Source organism: Cimex lectularius, unplaced genomic scaffold (genome assembly GCF_000648675.2).
Source record: "Cimex lectularius strain Harlan isolate CLEC.00 unplaced genomic scaffold, Clec_2.1 scaffold13, whole genome shotgun sequence".
Lineage (NCBI taxonomy): Eukaryota > Metazoa > Arthropoda > Insecta > Hemiptera > Cimicidae > Cimex > Cimex lectularius.
This window is the reverse complement of record NW_019392649.1, coordinates 1,045,170-1,073,117: the sequence shown is the minus strand read 5'-3', so window position 1 is coordinate 1,073,117 and position 27,948 is coordinate 1,045,170. Positions and strand designations below refer to the sequence as shown.

The window sequence follows — 27,948 nt, the reverse complement described above, 5'->3', positions numbered from 1 at the left end:
ACTACACATAAACTAAGTGAGGTTAAAATTCGTTCACATCTATTGCTGATAAGTCTAACACTATGTACACAACATACAAAAGAAAAAGCATATATATAACATGTGGAAATTATTGCATATGTAATTACATATACACAGCTTAATTAAATACAAGACAAATAATGTTTAAAAGCCAGTTGGTAATATTTAAAAATAAAACATTTAATTGTGAATCATGTTTTTTTTCTTATATTTACAAATTAAGAATAGTATTAACGCTTAACAAGCTAGAAATGAAGAGGTATGTGCTCTTTAAGGAGCTCCTTGTCTTGGAAAAGAATTCCACACATGTCACAAGGATAAGCCTCTTCGACGATTGGGAAGTCATCGGTAACAATTGTCTGTTCGATTATTTCTTCCCTTTGAACCATTTCTTCCTCTTCCTCTTCTTGGTATTCCTCAGGGTGAAACTCTTCCTCTTCTAAAACAACTTCTTCTGTTTCCTCTTCTACAATTTCTTCTTTAACAACTCCTTCATGCAACTGCTCGAACTGGATTTCATCGCTTTTGTCTTGATCATCGTTTCTTTCGTCATCGTTAATAGGTACCTCTTCATGCTGACTAGTTGTGTCTTTGTTAGGCTGTTGTTGCTTCCCGTGCCAAACCATGTGATCACAGTATTCGTCCGCATCAGTGAAAATACCAGAATCGCAAATCGTACAAGAGAGGTTGTTTTCGACAGCATGCTCCTCTTTTATGTGGTTATGCAGTTTTTTCCCATCAGGCACGAACGTGAAGCAGATTGGACAAGGGATTTGACTGTGACACGATTGCTGGTGTCGTTTTAACGTCGCAAAATATGGGAATGAGGATGGGCAATACTTGCATAAGAAGGCCCTATCGACGGTGTGGGTTATCTGGTGGGCACGGAGTGCAGCTCTTTGGTTGAATGCACGAGGACACCTGGAAAACGAACAAAAATAGTTAGGAAATAAAATAGATTTGATGTTGGACTGCAAGTAGGTGAACTAATGTTGAGCCTACACTGGGTTAATTACTGGGGCCGTCTTTACTTGCGGGTACTCGTGAAACCTCCAGTTCCTCACTGAAGATGCCGAAAAACATCTGAGTGATTCAACAAACCCATCAAGTAAAGACAAAATATGTAACAAAAAATAAAATGGATGCTTAATTTTTAAATGTACATCTTAAATTTTTTTTATAGAGATTTGCAATTATGCAGTACTACAAATCCAAAGGGTTGCTGCGTTCAGATAGGAGCAATTTGTATAAATTAAATGAATGTTTATAATAAATAATTTGGAGGGTTAAGAAAAACCATAAATTTACAAAAGATAAAACTATAATCTTATAAATTATTACCTAGGACATTTGAATGGTCTTTCTCCAGTATGAATTCGTTCATGCTTATGTCTTGTAGCTGAATCTCCAAAAGCTTTGTTGCACCAGCGGCATGGATAAGGCCGTTCGCCAGTGTGACTCCTTTGGTGGATAATATACCCATTTCTAGAGCTGAAGGTTTTGTCACATCTTTCGCAGTAAAAAAATCTTTTGGGCTGTTTTGTCCCTGTCTGAACAGTGGTGGTCTTCGTAGGAGCTTGGTCAGACTGTGTAGAAGGCCTAGGGGCTTGCTGCTGCTGGACCGAATTTGCCAAGTTGCACAATTTACGCTCGTGAGTTTCAAGAGAAGCTTTATCCGGAAATGGTCTCTCGCAGTACTTGCACGTCATTCTGTGAATCGATAAGTGAGAGTCGAGCGACTTTTTCCGCCTGAAGCTCATACCGCAGTGAAGGCATGGGTAACTATGGGCCAAATCGCCGGCTGTGGATATAGCGACGTCGCACAAAGTCGCTAGATCGCTCATGTCGCTCTCCTCTGTTCTTTCTGGTTCAGGAGAAGCAGCTTTAACAGGCGTTACTTGAATCATTTCCTGCTTCTTCAAAGACGATGTCGCAACATTCCTCACATGTGATAATGAAGGGTGGGTCTCAATATGGGCTTCTATGTGAATACAAAGGTCGTCTTTGTTGAAATATTGTGTCGCGCAGATTTCGCACGTGTTGTCCTGATTTCTTGACACATGTGATCGAATGTGCTTGCGGAGGGCTACTTTTTGTGTGAAGCCCTGGGAGCAGATAGGACAGACAAAAGGTCGAATCCCAGAGTGGATGACTTGATGCTTAAACAAAGTTCCACTGTCTTTGAATGCTTTAGGACAATAACTGCAAGCATATGGCCTCTCGTTTGTATGTACTCTCTCGTGCTGTCGCTGAGCGGTAGATGTGTGGAAACGGCTCGGGCAATATTGGCATGTGTAGGGCTTGATACCTGAATGTATTTTTTCATGCGCTTGTAGACTGCTCGCTACCAGAAATGTTTTAGGGCAGAATTTGCATTTGTAAGTCGGCTGAAGTTGGCCATGGGTCCTCTCGTGGCGCTGAAGTGCCACTTTCTGATTGAAGCCTCTTCGACAAATCAGGCAGCTAAAAGGGCGCACTGCTTGGTGAATCACCTGATGCTTCATCAATGTACTGCTATCTATGAAACGTTTCTGGCACACGCTGCATGAATAAGGGCGCTCGCCAGTATGAGTCCGTTGATGAATAATAGAGCCCTTCCTAGATATGAAAGTTTTGTCGCATTGTGTGCATGTCCATATTCTTTTGCCATCTCTTTCTATCATCATATCATCTCCTCTTGCATGGTGCAATTTCATATGCCTAAAATAAGACAATAAGTACGTATAAAACTAATTCATCTTGTTTTTAGCTTATTATAACTCACTTGAATAGTTTATCTTTGTAGTTAAATCTTTTGGCACATTTGTAACACTCATAGACATGAGCTTGCTCTTCATTTTCTTCTTTGATTATTGGTTCAGAAGATTCAATAATTACCTCTTCTTGCGCCCACTGGTTTGGATCCATCGGGTCATAACCCTCTGGTAAAATACTATTGGTAGCTGTAAACAAACAAAAGGATTTAATCTTTATAAAACCACAGATACTGTGTTGGTGCAAAGTAAATGCAGGTTTTGAAAATTTGTTTTATTTTAGCAAGTGCTTGTCATGTAAACAAAGCTAAATCCTCATATCTAATTTATGGATTATAATAAATACTTTTAACAGTTATGTTTTATACAAATAATTTTAGTTTATATTGAATTTTATAAGAGTGAAGACCTGAAAAATTAAATATATCCAAGCTAGTTTTCATCAAAATTATTTGTACGAATTTAAACTTGGGCGAAGTGCGAACCATACCGCGTGTAACATCAATATAGTTTGAGGGGTGGTAAGCATTAGCGGATGCATGGTTCAAAAATGGTTTCAGAGATTTTAATCTTGAAGACAGGGAAGGTCACGGTTGGTTGTTGACCATAACCAACACAAAATGTTGAATGAAGAAAATTCACACAAGACAACATGCAAATAGTGGAAGGGCTGTGTTGGCAATTCAACTGTTGTTCACCATCTGAAGCAAATTGGCAAGGTCTAATTGAAGCCCAAAGAAATCAACATTTTTAAATTCGCATGTCTCATGGTGTTGCGCCACCAAAAAGATTCATTTTTCAAATGAATAATCACATGCAATGAGAAATGGATTCTGTATGATAACAGGAGCCATACAAGTCAGTGGTTGAATAAGGATGAAGAGCCCAAACCAAATCTGGTTAAAGTTATGGTGACTGTTCGGTGGTGTACTGCTAGGGTTGTTCACTATAATTTCCTGAATTACGATGAAACTATCACAGCAGAGAAATAATGCCTTGAAATTGACAAAATGCATGGGAAACTGCAACTCTTTGTCCAACCGTAAGCGGCCAATTCTTCTTCACAATAACACCAGGCCAATGCCAACCCTCGGAAACTTAGGGACTTAGGATATGAAACCTTACCACACCCTCCATATTCATCCGACTTCTTGCCTACGGACATCCACTTTTTAGACATTTTGATCACTTCTTGAAGGATGAAATTTTTGGAGAACACGGTGAAGCCGCAAACGCCTTCAAAGACTTCATTGTTAGTCTAAATAAGTTTTTTTTATGTCAGTGGAATAGAAGCGCTTAGGACTTGTAGACAAAAATATATAGTGATGGAAAATATTTCAAATAAATTTTCTTTATTTTATAAAAATTAAAAATAGTTTTGACTGCTTTTCAAAACCTGCATTGTTCATTTTTGGAAGAAAAAAAAAATTGTGCACCTAATGTAATAAAAAAGTTCAAATGAACCATGGTCCAATTCTCAGCCCTTTTGCACATATGCAACCTTTTTTTTCAATTATCTAAAGTTTTTGTCATAAACCTACGCCTAACTCTTGAACTATTCACTTTTGAGGAAATCCAAATAAATATCGAAAAGAGTAAACTTTCGTTTAAGAAGGCACCCTTCCAGAACTTTCCATTTATTTTTTGGTAAAAAAACCATTAAATCTTTCAAAAACTACTATATGTAAAAAAAATAAATAAATAAAATTAAAATAAATAAATTTGCAACCTGGTTGGAAAAATTCATGGTAAGAGCTCGACAAATTGCATAACTTATGCATTTAAAAAAAAACTTTCTAGTGGTATAACATTTTCTTTAATTACATCGAACCAAAATGGTGAAATTTTATGCTAAATGGGGAAAAAAGTAGGGGAATTTATTTATCTAACTTAATAAAAAAAAGTACACAAAAAAAGAAAAATGTAACAAAATCTATAAGATAATAATCTAATAGCAAACTACAAAAGTAGAAAATTTTTGACAAAATGCTTACACTAAACACAGACACAAACAAAAAGAACACAGAAGTTGTAAAACACAACTTTAACTTAAGAAAAAAGCCAAAAAACACGTAAAAATCAAACAAAACACATAAAAAAAGAGACAAAAAAACAAAGTGAACAACCAAAGAAGAAAAATTATGTTATGTTGAATTTTTCTTCTCTTTATCGTACGTAATATGTATGGGTCATATGTTTGTATGCGTATATATGTACACATACAGGTCTTTAAAGGCATTCGTATCAATGGAAAATGGTCAATTTTGAGAGAACAAAAAACACGAAATTAAGGTTATATTGTACATATACATATTATAATGGATCATATGTTTGTGGATTCGTGTAGATAGATAAATATGTGTTAAAAGGCATACATATTGATGCAAAAATGGTTCGTTTTTGAAAGAAAAAAAAATTCGAAATGAAGGTTATATTAAATTAAAAATAAGTATATGGATGCGTGCGAGCGAGTCTTTACGCACGTATACACACGTGTTTAAACACGTAAGCTTAAATTGTGTTTGGTCGTTTCAATTTTATAAAAATATATAGAAAAGAAGACAATTGTTCAAAAAATAAAAAAACAACATTGGTTAATAGAATGGGGAAAAAACATGGAGGACAGAAATAGAGGAGGCGGGGGTGCGGGGAGGCCGACGGCGATCTCGCAAAATATCCGTCCTACACGAATCAAACGAAATTGGGAAAAGTTTCGAAAAATTGAAAGCCGGGCCCGGCAAAGGGAAGAAATTAAAAGCGGAGTAAACAAAATAGAGGTTACTTTTGAAATTCCGTGGAGGTTAAAAGGCGTCAGGTCTGGAAAAGGAAAACCCAACAGTCGATGCGAAAAGACGATTTTTAAACAACAGACTGTTTAAAACAGATTAGTTCCTCTCTCGCGGCTCAGCCGGTGGGAAATTCAAAATGTCCCTCATAATTTAAATTTTGTGTTTTTTTCGAATAATTTGATCTTTGAGATTGTGAGGCGGCCGATGAGAGAGGAGTAATGGCGAACCAAAGGTTAGCCTTGTCTGGAGGCTTCTTTGATATTGGTTATAAATATAGGAGAGTTGCATGCTTGTTTTATTGATAAAACGAAGTTTGAGAGAAAAAACATTTTCTTCGGATTAATATGAGATTTATGGAAACGGGCGTCGGTTGTCGGGAGCCGTTTAATTTAAGGCCGACTCACCGTGTATGACCTCGTCGTTTTCCTCTTGTTCTTCGGCGACGACCTCCTCGGTCTCGACCGTCTCTGCGACCACTTCCTCCTCATGGAGGTCCAGCGGGAAGTACTCCTCGACGAAGACGAACTCCTCTCGAAAACCGCAATCCTCTATAGACTCCATCTCCGCCATGTTGGCTCTTCTGTGAGGCGAGAAAAGGCCTCGGCGAACCTTCCGTCCCCCTCCCTTCACCTAGGCGATATCAAGTCACCCTCGCAGACGGACCTCCTAGGACCGTGTTGTTCCAAGAAAAACCCCCTTGTACAAAAACTCTGGGAAAATTAGACAAAACCTGTTTTTTCGAGCTATTTATCGTTTTTAAAACGATATTCACCGACTGGGCGAATTCGACAGCTGCTCACTTAAAGTTTTTCCTCATTTTTACCGGCTGTAACAGTTCTTGGGGCGTATTTTGACCTAGGCGATAGATAATCTCCTCCGTTTTCCAAGATTCCGGACTCTAACTGAGACTTTTTTCCTCCAGGAAACAAACGGGATTAATTTGAACTTCGTTTTCCTTTTTTCCCCAATGGATTCCCGTTATCAAGTCACCCTCCGTTATCGACTTTTCCACTTTTATTTGAAAAACGATTGTTGATTCGATTGGCCGTTTTCTGTCGATTCTCGAAGAACCGCGTCCGCCACGGCTGCAGACGAGATCTGGCATCCAAAGTCATCAAAAGTCAGAAATAAATTTTCCTTTGAGAATTTCGTTTCCTGAGGTTTGTGACGTTTTGTACGTCAACGTTTTTTCACGTTTTTTTCTATTATCTTATTTTCTATAATCATAAAAAAAGGAGCGTCGTTTTTTCAAAAACATCGGCACTCCAAGGGTTCATATAACATCATAAAATAGTGAATCAGACATAATTTACAGCAAATAAAAAAATATTTTTTTAAAGTGTAACATTTAGTGACCGTGAGATGCAGTCTGGTGTTATGTAGGTTTAGAAAATATTGTGCCAACATTTCAATCTTTACTGAGATCATCTTCATCTTTCTATATTGTGTATATCATTGTATAAATTCATTTTCACATCTTACATGTATTTGTATAATTTAAAAAATGTTTGTAAATCCCAGGCCCTGAAGATGATCTCACTCAATAAAGATCGAAACGTTGGCGCGATAAAAAATCAAAAATGAGTAAAAATGTTCCAAAAATTAGATATCTAAATCTTTTTAACTAAACTGCTTATTTTAAAAAACAATATGTGTTCCCCCCCATCACCAGAAGGATGCGTTCATGCCCTTTTGTGTGTATGTGCATACAATCTTGTATGGATGTTGGATACCCCAAGGGTTGATATGACCTCTGGTGTTGCAAACCTCGTAAAAAATTTAATAAAAAAAAAAATGTTACTTTCTTACACCTTGGCTGTGTAGCCTGCCAGCTAGTAAATTGTTCTTTCTTCTTTTTGATAATACTTAAAAATAATATAAAAATGTGTAAAAATAAACTTAAATTACAGATGCAAAATTGTCATATCTTTTAAAATCCAATATGTATATAGTAAATTATTATTCTAACACTTTAAAAGATAAGCTTTTGATAAATTGATATGATGTAAAATATGAATATTAAAGTTATGCTTATGTATTTTTATAAATAATATAGATTGCTGATGATGGGTATAAATTCCAGAAACATCCAAAGCGAATCTTAATAGATAATGTTTTTACGTTATAATAATAATAAATGGAAATTTTGTCTGACATTAACAAATTTAAAAAATAATTGTCCAAGTTATTGGATAAAAATTATTGTGTCCTATCTCAATTCCCCGCCATTTTAAGGTGCATTTGAAGGAGCCATAATGCAACCACGTCATCCACAGGAGTACCCAAGGATCTGTCTTGGACCTACTCCATTACTCATATATGACCAGAGACCAGTGCCACTGACTCTCAACACGACATGGAAGAATGGCACACTTACGCAGAAAACAAACACTTTGAGCCCTGAAGATTATCTCAATAAATATCAAAACGTTGGCACTATAAAGAAAGAGTTTTTCTGAAACCTCATTACACAAGACCCCATCTCACGATTTCTGAATAATCATCGGCTAACGGTCACTAATCACCACACATTACTCATATATTGAACTACATCCCTGTTTTAAATAATGTCAGTAAGGCATTGTATGCACTCAAGGTATACACATCATTCAAAATTTTTTGTAAATATTCTGTTCTGATAGGAAGTGTTCTTATGCGAGCTACCAAATCAATTGAGCTACTTTCACATATACTTTTGAAACTGATTGTAGCTAAAGGCACGAAATTCCTAATTTCCAAAATATTATTATTCCTGTGTAGGTCAACAATTTTTGTATTTTGTGAGGAGCACATGATGCAAGAACTTATTTTGCACTATTTGCCACTTTTTGGTTGTACTCATCAAATGCCATGGTGTACTCGAATAGGTGAGACCAGGGCATATAACCATTTCTTCGCTCGATTCAAACAACTCTATTTAGTAGTGGAAACATAATTTTTTTTTGTTTTTTACTATTTGCCACGAGTATAAACACACATGGTCTAACCATAGGCATATTTCACAGATTTTGACGAAGGATTTATCCTTTTATGGTTAGGGATGGTTATATGGCATATAATATGATATGTATAAGTTGTATAAGTTTTATGGCACAACAAATCATCATCAAGTACTGGGTGTCAATTTGTAAATTATTTGAAGAAATTTAAACCAAATATACCTACCTAAATTTATCCTGGGAAAGCCTGAATTTTTTTATTTATTTTGTTTGAAGTAATTTCTTGTCATTTCAATATTACTACATTATTATTAATATATATTATTTTATTGATTTTATTTAAATACATTAAATAAACATTATGATCACAGTTAATTCATTTGTTTTAATTGTATATTTTAACAACTTTGTAGAATAATTATATAAAAACACAAATTAAAATTGATAATTTTGCAAATAAACACTTCATAGAAAAGCTTATAGGTCCTTTAAAACAATTAAGATGAAATTAAGTCTGAGGTTTACACAAATGACTATAAAATACTTTATACACTTTTTCCTTTTTGATTTAGGGTTAAAAAAAGTGTTTTAATGTGATTACCATGCGTCAGATTTTGACGCACATCCACATTTTTCTAATGTTGAAAGATTGCTCAGCCCAAATTGATCTGAAATCAAAATCTTTTTAAAAAAACTACACATATCTAAATAATTATTGTCCATATTTTAAATTATTACTTCTACTAGACTTTTCGTATTCAATTCTTATTTTTCGACTAGCTTCGTAATAAAGATTCGGGTGCCTTATAGCCTTAACAGACATCGTACCATGCATGGTATCAAAATATTTGGAACATGTCATTTGCGGCATTCCTTTTTCCATAACTTCCAGTATATTATTTATATCTAAACAAATAAGCATACAATGTAAATTTGTTAAATCAACGATTTCTAGATTCTAAACCTGTTTTCTTTATGTCAATTCGTTTCAAAATGTTTCTCATCCTGTTTTTATCAAATATGTTAAAAGGACAACCGTGGTAGTCGAGTGGACCTGGAACGGCTTTCATGATCTCCGCGCAGTTTTGAGGAGGATAGTCTGCCATTTTACCAACTACTCCATATACGTGTTTAATGTGGTAAGAATACTCTTTCATAAACTAAAACACAAAATAATAACAGGGATAAAATGTTTTATTTTATAAATAATAATCAAACTTTTTACTTTGAAAACATTATGGCCTATTTATTGGTAAGCATCATTTCTAAGAATATGTAGTTACAACATGATACAATTTTGTACATTTTTGGTAGTCAGTCGTATACAAAGGATATGTTTAAGCATTTTTGTCATGAATCATTGCCATTTCTATTTGAAACAAAGAACAGTTCTCAATTTACTATCGATTAAAATGATGAATAAATAAATTGATGATTGTTTGAAGAAGTTGGAGAAGATTTGCTTATCTGAAAAACAAGTTTAGAAATAGTTTCCTGCAAATAACTTGAGAATGATTGTTCCATATTAAAAACTGTTTGCACCATTGAATTCAACGTTAAAAAAACCTTTAATAAATTAAAATCTTGCCATTTGAAATAGTTCTCCTATTTGTACCCGTTATTCTGAAGAGTAAGAACAAAACTTTTTCGTTCATGAAAAACTAAACAAAAAATAAATGTTTATGTCTAGGGGTTTGTCCCAAAAACACTCCAGTAAAAAAAAATATATATAAGGGGGGGGGGCAGAAATTAAAAACTATGTAATATATATGTATAAAAATTACCTTGCTAACAGGGATTTTCTTTGTGAAATGATACCTCCAAAAATCCATTGCGTTGGGCAAAGAAAGGCCAATAGCTTTTAAAAAGAGGCTGTACTGAAACCGTCCACCATTTCGAAGGTGGTGGTCCTTCGCCAATTGATCCTGAAGCAATTTCATACACAAAGGAAACGACTCAGCTGAAAGCTGTTAAAAATCTAAATTAGATGTTTTCATAAAACATATACATACATATAAACAAATGAAACCTTTTGAATATGTCCAGGAAGAATGTTCGCATCCCTCTGTGAAAAGGAATAACGGTCAAAGTGAATATTTTTTTCCACATAGTTTATTATCGAAACAATCCTCTTATCGTCCCAAATGTTGTGTAAGCGTTTTTTAACATGCTAAAATATTTTGTAAGAAATGTATTAATAATCATTAAAACAATATCACAACTAAGAAGCTGACCTTCATTGTTATATCCATTGTGGTGTCTAGCTTTACCATTATGGTTAAAACCATTTGATCAGTTTTAACAAATATAATGCCATTTTCAATTATGGCAGTTTTAGTTCTGAGTAAATTGGATGCTTCAGAAAATGGTACTTTAAAGTAAGATTTGTCAACATCCAAAAACCCTTCCGACTTTTTGGCCAATACTTTTTTCTCTAAATCATCAGCCTGAAAATTACTTGATTAAATAAAATAACTGTCTTCACTGAATTTCTCATTTTCTCCCATCACTTTTGGGTAATGTAAGCCTTCAGAATATAGAAGTCTCTTCCTTTCAAAATCATTTAGGTAAAACCATTTAATGAAAAGAAGCTTAGTTTCCTGCTTGATAAACCATTTTCGCAAGGGGTAATTCCGACAGCAAGCAATCCGAAGGATAAAATGCGAAGCTTCATCGCATATTTTAGCCAAATAATAATCCTTACATGACATCGATTTTCTTGTAACCTAGAATTTAATAATCTGTTAAAAAATATATATGTATATAATTTTTTTATATAATTGATCTTTACCAAATCACAAAATGTGTGAAGATCATGCTGACTCAGCTCGTCGACCATGTGTTTAACACTGCTCAACCCATTGAATTCCACTTCGCCAAACTTGTTAAGGTGCTGTAAAACTTTACAGTCTAATTTAAATTGCATATCCAATTTAAAATATTTATGTCATAACTTACGTTCAAATCTTTTTAATGTAGCATCATACAAGTATTGAAGGTTTAAGGGAAACGTCGGATAATTAGAATAAGTGTTTATTACACTTGGATATTCATTTTCTAATTTCAATCTAAAATATAAACAGTATTACAGTTCAAACAATATCATTAATTTACATAAGAAAATGCTTACAAATATTCCTCATTTTCCGGTCCAGGTAGAAATAGTTGAATGTAAAACAATACCACTGGAAGATTATCTGAAATAAAAATAGTCAACATTTTAAAAAATATTATTGTTATTATGTTGTTTTTATTTACACACATTAAAATTTTTTTCACAAAATGGAAAATAACATTAAATACGACAACTGTGATCAGGAAGATTGTTGGTGGAACAGGATTTACTCGTCACACAACATAAAACAATATAAAAGTATAAAGCTGTATTGAACTCATAAATAAATAGAGCATTTGATATAATAATGTAACTTAAGCAAAACTAATATAATCGACAATTTAATTGTTCTGATAAAATAATAAATAATACAATATAAATTACATTAAGCTCATTCCATAGGGGTTTTTCCTAATGGCCTAACAGTGTTAGCCAGAGTACGAGTTTTTATTGTAGACTTGGGGGAAAGGTATCATGAAAAAAAAAAAAGGCCGGGGGTGACGGTGGGAATCGAACTATGGAGTCTATGAGCCTTCCATAGTTGTAGCCGTTTTTACAGAACTAATCCTAATTAGGATCACTCAAGTACTGAAACATTTCTTAGCCAGAGATATTCACTATTTCAAAATATTTAAATCTAATTTCGCTAAGTCTAGTACATAGAGCCATGAAGTGGTAAATTCAGTTAGTAACTACCTCATTGCCCAACTCCCAATTGTAAATTGTCAGGTTCATATCAAAATGGCAAGAACTTACCTTCGCCACCTATCTGATGCAATTAAGAGGTAAATTGCTTTTTTAGATAATGATATTCTACCAGATCATACTTCAAATTCTTATAAGTACAGCATTCATTAACATATCTCTTAAAATCTTCTGAATTCTACTTGTACATGGGCAATAATCTGATTAAGAATATAATTCCAGATGTTAGCTTTGTTCAAGTTAATTTCTTAATTTAGTTGATATTTATGAACTACATTATTAATTTCTACTGCCGAAAATAGTCGTTGCAAAACAATATTGGTAGCACCTATTCTGGGAAATGTGTCTTCTGAAATGTAATTTTAATTGGCAAGTAATTTGTTTCATTGTAAATGAATGCTGATGGCTTAGGGAGTAGCATAAATAATTTTTTAATGAAAAATCAAAATAAGTCTTTCAAGAGGAACAAAATAGAAACTTGGGCACCATAACAAGCTATAGCTGTACTAACAGTATTAAATAATCGTAGTTTATAATAAAAATTTACATCATTATTTTCTACAAAGCTCTCTCATAGAGTATTCAAATCATGTTTAGCTTTAGACATTTTATTTTATATATGCTTACCAAAAAATTTGTTGAAGTAGTGAAGTTCCTTTCTGCTCCTCACTACTTTGACAAATTATTGAACTACTTAAACTTTGAAATAACACACATTTATACTCATAATCTATTTCTATTTGAGGATTCTGTAAAAACCATTTCCCATTCCTCCCCAATCTACTATCTATTCTTGAACGATGTTAGATTTGTTCATATTTATTTACAAGTTCCTGTAAGTGGTGGTACACTGATCGATGGTATTCATCATCCTCTACAGTGAACTAGGGTTGGAGGTAAGAAGCATCAGCATACACTAAGAGTTTTATCCTATTTGACCCGATGCACACCCCTCCACCATCTAGACAATCTTCAATGATATTCAAAAATAAAGAGAAAAGCAGGGGACAAAGAGAACAACCTTGTTTCATTCCATATTTTATATCTAACGCTCTCTTCCCTCCTATACCAAACAAATCCTACTGTATGCGAGAGTAGAATTTTAATAGAACAGGCAATCTTTGAACCCAAGCTGTTGAGCTGCCTATCTATAGGGTCAAAAGCCGTGGAAAAGTTGACAAAAACAGTGTAGACGTTGTGCTTTTTTACATTAAACTTTATTTAATTTCACTAATTTCATGGTCCGCTTGACCAACTAATATATTACAATTAATTAAGGTTTTTAGTTGAAAAATGGCAAAAAGGAGGGAAAATTCAAAAGGTGCGGTTGAGATGGGAAGTTGGTGGATCGAGTTCATGATAGCTCAAGTGGTAGAGCAGCGGCGTATCAAGCCGAAGGTCGTGGGTTTGTATCCCGCTCGTGCCATTGACTTTTTTATCTCAACCAAAAACCTTAATTAATTAAACTTTATTTTAAACAAATTTGTTAAATAGATTTACACAATTGAATAATTTCATTTGAATCCTGCTTGAAATTCCTTTGGAAAACCTTGGTTGGCCCAAACTCTGTTCAATAAAAGACAAGCATACAATTTGCTAACAACTTTGTTAAATGATATTTAACATTGCCTGTAATTAGCCACACCATTACAATTATCTTTATTGAAGAAATCCCTCTTTAAAAAAAAAGATTATTTTTAATACCGTGTTGATCAATTTTGTCTTTTCCGAGTTGTACAATATCTCCTGTTGTGATAGGTGTTCGTTGACCTTTGTCAATCTGTTTTCCATTGATGTAAGTTCCATTTGTACTGAGATCTTCTAAATAAAACTGAAAGTTGAGGGAAAATGGTTTTAAAAAAGTTTACGAAGACCAAGTAACCGTAGATCATTCATTTACCTCATTATCGATATGAAAGATAAATGCATGATTATAAGAGATAAACGGCCTCCTTAAAATAAAAAGACCGTTTTCAACCCTAGGTAATTCGTTTTTATGCGCCCTTCCTAATCTCACTTTATCTCCTGGATTCAAATCTAATATCCTTTTCTAAAAACAAAGTAAAAAAACATGATCAGTATATGAAAAATACAGAGATCCACAACAATACCTCTTCGTTGTCTTCTGGTTTCACGCAACAAAGAATCGCCCTGGCCATCCTTCCCACTGTTTCATTTTGTGGTAATCGTCCAATATTGATGAGGAACTGATTTAGTGAAAATTTGTGGCAACAGGTTGTTGACAAACAAAACCTTTCAACCTTCACATAATCACATCGCACGTTTGTGGTTTGGCGGGTTTTTCCAGTTGACCAATTTGTGGATATGGGCAAACGGAATTATAGTTTTGTCGTTCCTTATCCTTTTTGGTAAGAATGTCCACAGTTCCACATTGTTTTAGACTGTCAGAATACACCGCGTTTCAACTTTTTCAGCGGTGGGCTTGCGCCGGTGCCTCGCCCTGCTTGAAATCCTAATAACTGAAGATAGCAAGCCATATTCTTCTGCGACATTGATGGCAACGTAGAAACAAAGGAAATTAGAATTGTAAAAAAACCAGCAGACATGTACCAGAACTAAGGGGAAATGCACAAACCATGTCAAGTTGACAATGATTTTTCATAGAATATACATAATACATAAAAATAAATTTCAAAAATGCACACATAACTTTTGCAATCTTGGATAGACAATGTTACCTGTATGGTACTGGGCTGGAATCTTTGAGCGTCATTTAATTAAAATAATTTTAAAACGCCAAAGAAAGTCCCCTTCACATTTTCAAAAACTTACGATAGGACAGGTATGACAAAATGACACACAGACGCTTCTGAAGACCGTACCGGTCTGTATCCATAGGTCGCTGGTTCAGATCCGGCCCGGAGGACCAGAGCTTAAATCTGGTTCCCAATTGGGAGCGTGGGTCATTAATTATGTAGGCGCCGTTAAATAAGGCGCGCGCTGGTGTGGTCGCGAAACCAATAACCAAATAATACAATTAAAACAAAACCCCAATACCTGAGGTGACGGGTGTGTAGTCCTCGCCAATCTTCTGTTCGGTACCCAGCAATGCAGCACCTAAATCGTCAACATAACCAAGGCCCTGGATAATATGATGGCTTAGATTACTACAATACTTGCTAGGTTCCGTCCGAACCTTTTCTATCGGCGGCTGGCGGATATCACTCCCTTGTTTTGAAATTAAAAGAAAACTAAACTGAAAATAACTTTCTAGCCTTGAAGTAAGGAATGCTAAAACTAAATAAAATGTTTGCACGGAAGCAATAAAACGGAAGCACGGAAGCAAGACGTTCGTTTCTCTCGGTCGCATGAGAGCAAGTGACGACGGGAGCCAGTTGCAGACGCAGTGCCCTATCGGCCCGTTTTAGGGATTAGGGCACAAGGGAATGGGCAGCGTTTAAACAGAAACAAAATATTTACGCTAATTACTTTGGCGTAAACAGCAAGATTTCCATATCAAGTGATCAGAATGACCAAGCTATTAGTATTGGTTTTTAGATTTCTTCCTGTTGCATGCAGGGTGTCGAACCTGCAATTTGGTCGTTAACAACATGGCTTATAGAAATCTTCAGAGATGGCAAGTTTGAGCCGGTGCCTCGCCTTGATTATAACACTGACACAAGTCCTTCAGGAGTGCGTCGAACCATGAGTGCGAGGGTAGACACCGAAACGATCCATTTACAAGTTCATCTCTCTGAAGACACCGAGAAGAATTATACAAGAAAATGTGAATGTCTACTAGAAAGGAAAACAAACATTGCTAGTAAACTGATAATTAAAAAGAGTATATTTAAGGTTTTTATTTTATTTTATAGGCTAAAATAAAGCTCTTGGTTATCTTTGTGGGTATGTGATATTTCGTTTTTTAGATTAGTTTACCTTACACATTTTATTAGCTTCGTTATGTTTTCTCATTTGTAAGTTCTATTTTCATACATTTTTCTCATACTTTTGGCATTCAGTGAGAAAGTGCAGGACCAAAAACGCGACTACAGCTTTAAAATATGCTTGGGGGTTCTTTGACGATTAGGTGTCCCGCGTCAGTTTGGCGGATCCTATTCGTAGCCTTGTCAGTATCGCTTCCTCTCTTCTTCTACGTATAAGGTTGATAATTTTTGTCTGACCATAGCTTTATCATCTCCCACTGACCATCACACTGTAGATGGCGAAATGCCGAAACACTTCTGACCAAACATAATTGTTTCTTTAGAAATGAAAACCGTAACTCAATCTTTGGTCTTATAGCTATCTTCAAAAGTGGGTGTGGTTTGCGTCAGTGCCTCGCCCTGCTTATTACCTTTACCTAGATCTGACAGGCATCGAACCAAATCAGCAAGGTTAGATATATCTAACTCTGATTTTATTATGTTAAAACGATCTAACTACAGGTTCATCACTTTGAAGACCCAGACAGAAATTTCTTAATAAAATGTGAATATCTAGTTGAAAGAAAATAAACATTGTTAATAAATCACCCATCACTATTGGTTACTTATCAGCCTTGAAGATTTGTCTACTTCTTGTTGTGGGATTTTCTCTTTTTAGTTTCTTTATAAATTCTGTTAGCTTTCATTTCTATAGGACCGATACTGCAGCTTTGGAAGATGCTTAGGCATCTTTATAAATTAGGTGTCTGTATGTCATTCTGGTTTATCTTATTCGCAGCCTTGTCAGTAATGTTTCCTCTTTTCATCTGTTCCTGTATGAAGTTGCTCATTCTTTGACTGGCTTTGGCTTTACTCATGACATATTATTCCACTGTTGCTGCCATTTTTTCCAATGTAGCATTTTTGTAAGCTCTTTTAATATCATGGAAGGGGGCTTGAGGTGTGAGCAATCTTCAACCAATGTTCATATGTTTAATTTTTAGCTTGTTGTAAATCTTCCGGAACTTATATCGCAAGACTGTGTAATCCGTTATTATAAATAAATGATATTAAATAAATGAAAATAGCCACTCTTTATGTAGAATAGACATTGAAATAGTGCACAACTATGTAACTAACTGATAGTTTATCTTGTTATTATTTAGTTTATGTTACAAATACTTGGATATTTGCACAAATATAGTTAAACGACTTCTATGCAAAATGGGACAAGTGACAGGTAAAAATTCATTTTTTCAATATGAGATAACCATCGGGCATTGCCGCAGCAGATCGTAATTTGTAATTAATCAATGGCCGTTCGATTTGGCACGATATCGTTGGCCCCGATCCGACAGTCGCGATGCGAACCGGTCTAAGGAGTGAAAAAAATCCGCATTAGTATTGCGAAAGGTCAGTGTTTTTTTAAAGGTGCCACCCACACGCCATCTGCAGAACAAGGGAGTGTCCGGTGTCTCAAGGGCCAAGCCCTATCTGGTGTCCTGTCGTTTGTCGGTTGCGCAAACCCTACCACCCTGCGAAGGCCGGTCACATTCGTCCGAGGAGAAATTGATTTTGATTTCATCGCATACCCATTAGAGACATTAGTTGTGATATTTAAAAACGAATTGATATGTGTTCTGCGGCTTACTTTGCACAATGAGACAAACGACAGTCACTTGGAGACCATTTGGGACCCTGATAACCTTTAGCATAACTGCTAACTTGGAAACAAACAGATCAACAAAATCCATCTCAAAGTGATCAACGTCAATGGAATGGTGGCGAATACGGCATACATCCCTGTTTTATTTTACCTTCACTGTAGTTAATTTGTCTTTACAAAGTCTACGTTCAGTACTCGTCTTTTTTGCATTACAAAAACTCAGGTTAATCTTGGGAGTTTACTGTTGTAAATTTAATTAAATTGGAGGAAAATTCTGCTCCTGCTTGGCTAAATTGATCATCTAGTTTATTAAACTCGATAGCAAGAAATAGAGGTTCTAAGTTTCTCAGTGCCCTTTAACAATATAAAACTAGTTTTTTTTTTGTATTTTCTAATTATATGGTCTAGTTACTGTAATAGGAAACTTTTTAGCATGAATAGTCGTATATAGATTATCAATCACCTGATGATTTTTTTCTATCAATCTACAAACCATCTAATCAATACAGTGACATACTTTGATAATTTTAACGACTTTGAACAACTTTTAAGTTATGCCCTTATTTCGCCGTTTTATGTAAACGAAATAGTTAATGTTTGATGTTTGTAGTTGGTCGTTTCCGATTACGGTTTGTAATTGTAGACAATGCATGTTGCCTTGTTCACACTGACGATGATTTGATTGTGTTGAACATGTTAACTGCAGCTTGGCCGTTTTGGCTTATCGTGTACACGTTTTGAGCCTGCTTATAACCCCGAACTAGGTCTATGAGGTATGCATCAGGTCATATCAACAGACCAAATTGACCAGAATTCCCTCTTTTTTTTATATTATCCTAGTTTTTAAGACTTATTTCATATGATTTTTAGTGTTCAGTGAGAATGTGCAGGATCGATAGTGCGACTACCGTTTTGAAAGATGTTTGGGACTCCCATTGACGATTAGGTGTCCATGTGTCAGTATTCGTAGCTTTGTCAGTAGTATTTCCTTCTTCTGATAACGACCACACTATAGAAAAATAACTAGCAAGAAAACTGACAAAAGTAACTCAACCATAATGGAGAAATGCCGAAACGTGTGTGACAGACTAAAACAGCAAAGATGGGCGGACCAGAAGGATCCAAAACTTATAAAACTTCAGGATCATTACTTTGCAGACTAAGAAAATATTTTGAACACACTTTGAAGGTTGTGGCGCAACATAGAATAAAGAGGGACTGTGCATGTCCAAATTAGAAAATGTACGGATTCATGGTCAATCCATCACCATGATGTTTGTCTGACCTCAGTAAGGTCCGATACATACTCATATTTACAATCAATACTGTCATTATTGATTCTCATTTAATTAAAGTATGTTTTAACTAGTCTTTATGCTATATTTATTAGATATTAACTGAACTATAAATCCCACATATTAGTATGTGCCAGGTAGGTTAAACGCCGATTAAGGTGTTTAGGGTCTGAAGTTATCAACGGTAATTGAATCCATTGACTAAAAGTTCTTTGTTTCTAATGCCAAGTCGAGGTTCGTCGGAGGTTAATCGAGGTAAAATTGATCCGAGAAAGTTTCACAGCTTTAGATTAGAACTGGTAACGCGAGGTTTCTGGGCCAGAGCAAGAAGCAGGGGCACGCCTTCCTTCTTTCCAGCTCCCTCGGGCCTCTCATCGGCTAAATGTCAAGGTAAAGGGCATCTAACCTATGGTTGCCATATTCCTTGTACAATTTCAATTTAAAAATTGCCTTTTTAAACACTTCCTTAATCACGAATTGCTGTTGTGTTCGGAGGAAACCATTACTTGTTATTTGTGATTTTTCAGTTCTGTGCCATTTCCTCCTTTGAACATTTGGCCTTCTTACTTTTTATATGGAGAATACTAAAAATAAAATAGTTAAATATTTAAAGGAATATTTATTTTTACTTTTTTCATACTGGCTTTAGTTAAAGTTGTGTTGTGAACGAGATAAGCTAGAAGAGAATCTCTCATAGAACACATCAAAAACTTACTCAGACAGTTACTCAATTAAAAACCCTACAGAACATTAAGACATTTATCGGCCAAACTCCAGACTTAATCTGTTAAAGATACTAAAGTCTGAGAATACAGAAAAAAACATTTCTGCTTTCACGATCTCTCCACAACGAACCACAGGTATCTCGGTGACTTCAAAAAATAATCTCACAATTTAAAATGCCGTACGGTGAAAAATGGTATAAATCGTAAAAAATACAATAAATGACTTTATTACATTTATTATGCAAAATGCTAAGAGCAATAAATTCGCTGAAAGGTAAAAAAGTGGCCACCCTTAATATGTTTGATTATCTTTCAACAATATTTAGACAATTTTAACGGATTAGAGGTTAATAAAATACAGATAAACACTTTCAATTGTATTTACCATTGGATTTTGTTAATAAATCTTCGAATAATCAATCTCTTCTTTGTTGGTTTTTTTTTTGCTTTTGTAAAGCTTCATTCTAATGTTCCGGTGGTTTGATTTTTTTAAGTTGTACCATTTTTAAGTTTCCAATTTGTTTGTGATGGTATGACGTGATTACTATGGGAGGTCGCATAGGCTTGATCTTCATCGAGGGTTCCCAACTGCTGTGCGATACATTGAAGATGTGTCATCAGAAGAATTTGGTCCTTACATGCCACTAATTGGCGACGGTTTTATTTTTATGCGTGACAATGCAAGGCCCCTCACAGGATCGTTGGTAACTACTTGGAACGGGCTTCAATTTAATGTTTGGAGTGGCCAGCATGTAGTCTCGACATAAACCCTATCGAACACCTTTGGGACGAGTTGTCAAAGAGGGTGAAAAGTCGCGGTGTTCAAAGCAAGACGAGAAAATAATCCTTGATAAATAATCTTGTGTCAAAGTTCAAAAAAACTAAAGTTCAAGTACAGAACAATTTTAAGTCTAAACATCCTGTAGAGCGTTTTGAAAAAAAATTGATAATGTTAACAATAAGAACGGAAAATGTGTCACGGATCAATAATTGATATTTATTATTGTGAGATTTCTAGATAATTTAACCTTCATTCATAATTTCATATATAACTGCAGTTTACGTCGATTTTGTTCCACAGAATTTCAACTGATCAAAAATTAAAAAATAAACTAGAAAAATACGATTTTTTCGCGTGGTGTGTGCTCGGCGACGAACCTGTAATGTAATCGTAATATATCATTACGGACAATTTTAGATATGCCTATCCTCGCTGGCAGTTCTGTCAGAATTGTTTCGGCATTTCGCCATATTCAACGTAAGGTCAGGGATATAAGCAGAGTGAGGCACCTATAGAGAACCATCGGCCTTTCGCGACCTTGATTGGTAAATCTGTTTGATTTTTCAACTCTCACGCTAAAACAGTGAGGATAAGCGGTCCGTAATTTGGAAATGATCTCTAAAGAAATAGTTTAATGTAACTCATGAAAGTCGAAACGTGTTTAAAATCTATATATGTTATAGTTTAAGGAAAAAATAATAATAAAATTTAAAAAAAGAAGGATAAGATCTGAGATTGATTCAGTATTTCGGGCAGTATTTAGTAACTAAAAATTAAAGATGCTAATGGTAAAGAAATTAGGATTTCATTGTCATTGTTATGACTAAATATCAGAGGTCCTTTTCTCCCCCCTTTAGGAGAAAGGCATAATTAAATTACAAAATTGTACCAGATAATAAGAAATTTTTTAAAATAAACCAAATTTATTGGTACATTTTTGGGCGTCTCTTCTCTCGCACCAATGTCTAGCACACACCTGCCCTAGTTTGTGGATCTAGCATTCTTCTCCATTTCGGCCACTGTGACGACTTGGAATGTGGAGCTTCCCGCACGGCAACAGTTTGCTATATTTAATTTACCGAATGGTGTGGTTGCTATAATTCATGTTATTAGTAGCTAATCTTTGGTATGTCCGCTATAGTGACATCAGGTCTAATTATCCTGCACCTCGACACTGATATCACACGGTATGCTGTGCTAGCAACGCCTTCAAAGCCACCTGAACTCCACGGCAAGTAACCTGCTAGGTTGCTAGCAAATTGTAAGACGCCTGAATAGGACCAAACCGTTTGAATTAATTTTTTTAATGGTTTGTAACAAGGTTGACTTATGTTACACTGAGGTTAGATTAGGACACTAATGAGTGTTATATTTATTAGCCACTGTAAAATTAACAAATGGTCGCAACAAATAAAAATGAATGAAAAAAGGTATTTCGGGTGATTTCTACATTTAAAAGTTGAGTGCCATTTTATTGAGATTATGAATTAAAAATTAAAGAAGCTATAGCAGGTATGAAGGAAGCCTTAGCTAAGAAAATAAGACCTCAATTAAAATTGACCTACCACTGCCATAAAATCGGAACCACCTCATTCTGCTCACTACATCTTCACTAATGGAAGCCCGTGGGTTTTAGATAGACTGATGGCAGATTATCAAGTGGGTTTTAGCGTTGTGATATTCAGGGAAGGGAGGGAATCGACTGGACAAGTTCTTTGATTTAAGCTGACTGACTCGTGCTCCAATAATTAAGAGGAAGTATTAGCAATATTTAAGGTCTTACTTCTGTAGATGCGACAATAATTGCAATAAAAACTGACAAGTATCAGTCCAAGGCAACTCTAACACAATAAATGTTACATCAACGGCAAAATAAATCAGAGAGGTCAACCATGTAGAAAATAAGGGCTGGGTCAAAGCGGATAATGGGGGCTTAGGGAATGAGGGAGAAGACTTAAAGGGTAAGAACTGCAGTAAGAAAGTTGAATTTTGTTTAAAGTTCCAAAATTATTTGTTTATTAAAATGTAAAGAAAAAATGATGGATGTAAAGGTTAACAAGTAAAAAATTGCCGAAAAAGATCAACGAACTAAAGAATAAGCTTACTGAACTCTGAATTTCAAATTATAGCCCAGTAGGCCAAATTAATAAGCGGATGATTTAAAAAAAAGCAGGGCATATCTACACCGCTTTAAGACAATAGGTAACTCCTGATGGCCTTGTAGTGGAGCGCGTCTATTAGGTTGAAGATGGTACAGAATTACTTTTACAAGAAACTACAGATTGGCCCAACCAAAAGTTGCGTTTCTGAATGCAGGATACTCAGAGCATTTTCTGCTATTTGTAAAAATAATGGGGTTTAATTTAATTTATGTATTATTATATGTATTATTTTTGTAATTATTTGGAGATCGTGGGATGCAGTCTGGTGTGACGTAGGTTTTAGAAAAACATTTTATTTACCGTGCCAACGTTTCGATCTTTATTGAGATCATCTTCAGGGCCTGGAACGATAAAGAAAATGTTTTTCTAAAACCTACGTCACACCAGACCGCATCTCACGATCTGAACATCTGCAGTCAGATTTGGGAGTAGGCCCTTAGTTCAGAGTAATTTTACTGAGAGGAACAAAACATACACTTCCCTGACAGTTTAGATATGGAATATAATGTTTAATAAGAATAATGAGAATGACCCCTGATCAGTTATTGACCATATTCTAAAAAATAATGACCTAACAAGGCGGACTTTATTGGTCGATGACCAACCTGATGACCAGTTCTAAAAACAGTTCTACAGCTTTCAACGATATAAGACCATTTAACTGCTTAAACTGTATTTTATATCCACACTTTTACCAAGATGACATGCACAATTTATACTCCACGTTTGCATATGATAATGAATCAGATCGTTGTCTAAATTTGGAAAGTGATAAATCAGTCGTAACTGAAATATAACTCGGATAAGAAAACAAAGCTCAAACCGTATTGGCACAGGTGTCGCCATAGTAGTTACGCAATTGACACAGGACGGGAGAAATTCAGAGGGCCTCTACACAGCCGTTAGCAAACAGGGTTGATCATTAATATTGATGAGCGACTGACTGCTCATCAGAGTCGCGATGTTTCATCATTAATTTCTTCTGAACAACTTGGCATCCATTCTTCCTGGCCATTCATGTTTCAACAGTAGCACTCTCATGTTATTTCCGTCCAGCAAGCACATAAATTATATATAATAAAGTGGCTTGTCGAACAATAATTACATATTGGTTTTTGGCCTATCATTGTATAATTAATAATTTCCAAAGTGTGTAAAAATTCTAATTTTCTAGAAAAATTCGTCGTATTACCAAAGAATCAGTATCTTAAAAAAATATGGTTGTCCTTTCATCATTAATTTCATCTCTAGTTCTAGTATAATGGAGAAAATGTATGTTAATGGCAATAATAAAACAATGGTTGTCGTAATGGACCAGCAATTTCAATGCTGGGATTAAGGGTAACCCAGAAGGAAACGAGCTGGCCCAAGAAGCTACGGTTAAAAAGGGGAGGACCTAAAAGTAAGACTTCCACTAAATGAAATTTTAAGTGTTAAAAAACCCAAAAATAAACCATACTAAGAGTATTTTTTTACAAGGATTCGCAACCGCAGAGGTCACATCAACCCTCGGGGTGCCGGTGTTTTTGAAGAAAAGTACATTTGTAGGTTTGTCGGTTTCGAATGCAGGGCCGCTGGATTCGAACCCGGGACCTTTACCTAACGCTTAAAACCGTTGCAGCCACCGACGCCCGCTACTGAGGATAAATATTATGGTTTTTGGCACAAGGGTAGGATAGGCTTTTTGTTGCTCCATTTGTAGACTGTGAAAGGTTCATGCCCTCTGCAACGATTTTGGATTGAAACAGTCACCATTATGCGAGGGATGCCAAACTGCGGAAACCTTGAACATATCATGATTTCCCCTAAATCTTAAGAACTGAGAAAAGAAATCTGCATAATCTACTGTCAGTTTAATCTCGATATTATCTTGAACTCTAGGGATTATGAAGTTGCTTAAACAAAGCATTTATAAACAACTCGGGAATGCGCTTTTGCGCGTTTAATTTAAATCTCTGAATATAATTAGAAGTTAATTAATTTATACCTAAAAATTATATTATAATAAATAATCAAAACTGTGTAATTGTGAAAGAAAATATAACTTAAAATACAATATAAATGAAGATTTACTTGTCTGCGAACTTGCTTTTGGAAAGGGAAGAATTAAATATAAGAAAATGAGGAAAATCATTTGTAGTACGCATAATTTTGTCAAGAGGAGGATTTAATAGTACATAGTAAGTAGTTGGTAGAATGGTAACAAATAGTCCTTTAGTCTGCAATGCCTGGTCTAGCAGCTCGGTGTAGATTGGGCTAAGTAAAGAAGGACTGTCAATTAAGTAGTTAAGTATTTTAGAAATAGTAAGCAAATTAGAGTGAAGTCAATGCGTCCCTAGAAGAAGTAAGTTAAAGTACTGTTTAAATATCCTGCAGTGAGCAATAAAAAAATTAGACAATAAGAGTTTTAGGGGCGTCGGTGGCCGCAACGGTCTAAGCGTTGACACTGCGCTTATAACTGTAAGGCAAAGGTCCTGGGTTCGAATCCAGCGGCAGTGCAACCTCTACTGTTGGGAACCCTCGTAAAAAAAGTGTTTAGATAATATTTTTCGAGCTTCACACTATTGGATAAGTTTTAATTTAAAAAAAGCTTAACTAATCAATTTTGTATGTTTTAAACCATAAATTACACTATAATTCCTGTTAGGATCGTTCAATTAATGTTTACAATCATAGCCCAGGCGGTTGTAGCCTTAAAACAATGGTTATAAACAGAAATTACATTCAGTTATAACATATCAGAAGAGTCTCTGTTTTCTCAGCATATTTTACTCCGAGAGAAGATTGACGGTATACATACTTGATCCGAAAATAAGGAAGAATTAAATTTTCAATTTTTCCATAGTTAAAAATGAAGGAAATGGTTTAACCGTTTCGATGGACCATACTGAAGTAATTTATGTGGTGATTAAATGTCGGTATTATATTTATATTGGAGGATTTCTAACGTTTGGCGGATACACAGCGTTTACCAGACAAAAATAGACGGAATTGATACGAAACGACCTGTAAAACCTAACTCAGTGTAACTTGGCATAAGTGTGCTCAGAGATGTTGGGTATGAGGTATATGCTGAAATTCAAGAGACGGGAATTCCCAGTCATGTCATACATGGCACATAGGCCTACTATACATCGCCTAAATTATTTTAAATGGATATTTTGTATGTTGAGGAGCAGTGAAGTAGTCGTCCAAATGCTTGAAGAGGGTGTGTTATGTGGGTCAGTCAGCGGCCTTGGCAAGGTCGTGCCGCTCCGTCGTGGGGAAACTTGCGTAAGAGAAGCGGGGCACAGAAGTATATAAGGGTCAAACAGTGGTAGTATAGTCACCATTGATTAACTTGCGTTATCAACCGCCATGGCATTCAAGGTACAGACTGAAAAAACTCAGGATCAAATGAAAAACTGAAGTAGTCTGTGTACTATTATGTACAAGAATGTTCTAATCATGGATGAAATGTTTCAGTTCTTTGTTTTCGCCGCCGTAATTGCTGTAGCTAGGGCTGGAGTAGTCAGCGCTCCGGTGGGTTACGCCGCAGCCCCTGTTGTCGCCAGGGTAGCTGCTCCCGTCGCCTACGCCGCCCCCGTCGCTTACACCGCTCCCGTCGCCAAGGCTGTCGTAGCCGCCCCCGTCCTTGCCAAGACTGTCGTCGCTGACGAATACGACCCCCATCCCCAATACAGCTACGCCTACGACGTCCAGGATGCCCTCACCGGTGACTCCAAGAGCCAACACGAAACCCGTGACGGAGATGTCGTCCAGGGCAGCTACTCCCTCGTTGAACCCGACGGCACCCGTCGTACCGTCGAATACACCGCCGACCCCGTCAACGGTTTCAACGCCGTCGTACACAAGGAAGCCGCCGTAGTCAAAGCCGCCGTCGCCGCCCCCGTCGTCGCCCATGCCGCTCCCGTTGTCGCCCACGCCGCCCCTGTCGCTTATACTTCCCCCGTAGTCACTAAATACGCCGCCCCCGCTGTAGTCGCCCACGCAGCTCCTGTTGTAGCCCATGCTGCTCCTTTGGCTTACGCCGGCCCAACATTCTTCCACCACTGATATACTCATAAAATTAAGTGTAAATATTATTTATATGCAATAAATATTGAAAAACCGTAACCCACCGTCGTTTATTTAGCTTATTTTTTATACTTACTATTATTGTTTCATTTAAATGTTCTTGTAGCTTGGTCATTTCCGATGCAAAACAACTTATACACCCACAACTAAACCAAAGCTGAAACTATTTTGACAAAACAAATAGCACAGATAGACCAAATTTCTGGGTCATGCATAGTACTCCTCAAAAAAACTATTTTACTCAATTAACTATTTTAAAAAATTAAGCTTCTTGGCAGGACAATTGAAATAATGGTAGTAGAGAGTTCACTGCTCTCAACGAATAATTATCAAATTAACTATTGGTCTATAAACATTCATTATATCTGATCACCTACCATAAATCCAGTACATAAAAATACAATATTTTGGTTAGCAATAATCCTTATCCAATAATAATTACAGTTGTTTTAATAGGGTTGATGGATTAATTAGCACTTTATTTTACTAAACCAGAGCTTACAGCTGATGAAACATAGACATAGAAAAATAGACCAGGTTACATCACCAAATATGTGTGACCTGAGTGGGAAAATATAATATGCCATAGGATTGTAATCCTAGCAAATTTGGGTCTTTCACAATGAGTTATAAATCTTACCCTGTCATTCTTAATAATATTATTTAAATAAATCTATTAACCTATTACAGTTAATACATTTGCAGATTTTTTAAAATGTTAATAGCTCAAGTAGTTTATTTTTAAGTTTATAAATTTTCCTTAATGAAATTAATTATAATTAATTAATTATCATTATAGAATTATGAAATCTATAAAGTCAATAAGCTGTATTTGTTCGGACAGTGATTACACATTGATTTATATGATTGATTATACTTGGAAGCAAAGCTATCATGTGTCAGGCACCTTGAAACTCTAAAGAGAAAATTAAGGTACATCCTTGATGGCGATCACCCTTAGCACTTGAAGCTAAACGACAGTTGTATCTATCAGTAATTGCAAAGAGGCAGAGGAGACACCAACACACCTATT

General features: G+C 35.6%; 3 protein-coding genes across 5 annotated transcripts; 1 reads left to right on the top strand and 2 right to left on the bottom strand.

The window, feature by feature from the left end:
• Positions 1-17: 17 nt before the first annotated feature.
• Positions 18-6,629, bottom strand: LOC106664490 (zinc finger protein 271-like). The gene is made up of 4 exons (XM_014390243.2): positions 5,968-6,629; positions 2,786-2,963; positions 1,363-2,721; positions 18-942 (listed from the first exon to the last, which is right to left on the bottom strand). Exons 1-4 carry the CDS (start codon positions 6,131-6,133, stop codon positions 267-269), a joined length of 2,379 nt encoding a protein of 792 aa, XP_014245729.1. The 5' UTR covers positions 6,134-6,629; the 3' UTR covers positions 18-266.
• A 2,286-nt stretch (positions 6,630-8,915) lies between these two features.
• Positions 8,916-15,793, bottom strand: LOC106664491 (probable DNA primase large subunit). Of its 3 annotated transcripts, XM_024230573.1 has the most exons (14): positions 15,480-15,793; positions 14,434-15,400; positions 14,223-14,372; positions 14,027-14,153; positions 11,633-11,699; positions 11,461-11,570; positions 11,294-11,412; positions 11,013-11,228; positions 10,737-10,949; positions 10,532-10,672; positions 10,287-10,469; positions 9,467-9,662; positions 9,241-9,408; positions 8,916-9,170 (listed from the first exon to the last, which is right to left on the bottom strand). In XM_024230573.1, exons 2-14 carry the CDS (start codon positions 14,479-14,481, stop codon positions 9,100-9,102), a joined length of 1,809 nt encoding a protein of 602 aa, XP_024086341.1. In that variant the 5' UTR covers positions 14,482-15,400; positions 15,480-15,793; the 3' UTR covers positions 8,916-9,099. The 3 variants fall into 3 exon arrangements, with proteins under 3 accessions (XP_024086341.1, XP_024086340.1, XP_014245731.1); XM_024230572.1 differs by having other exon boundaries at positions 14,434-15,793; XM_014390245.2 differs by having other exon boundaries at positions 8,917-9,170; positions 11,294-11,403; positions 14,434-15,793.
• Positions 15,794-26,164: 10,371 nt separating this feature from the next.
• Positions 26,165-26,942, top strand: LOC106664495 (larval cuticle protein A3A-like). The gene is made up of 2 exons (XM_014390251.2): positions 26,165-26,207; positions 26,304-26,942. The coding sequence occupies exons 1-2, from the start codon at positions 26,196-26,198 to the stop codon at positions 26,892-26,894; spliced, it is 603 nt and encodes a 200-aa protein (XP_014245737.1). The 5' UTR covers positions 26,165-26,195; the 3' UTR covers positions 26,895-26,942.
• Positions 26,943-27,948: the final 1,006 nt, after the last annotated feature.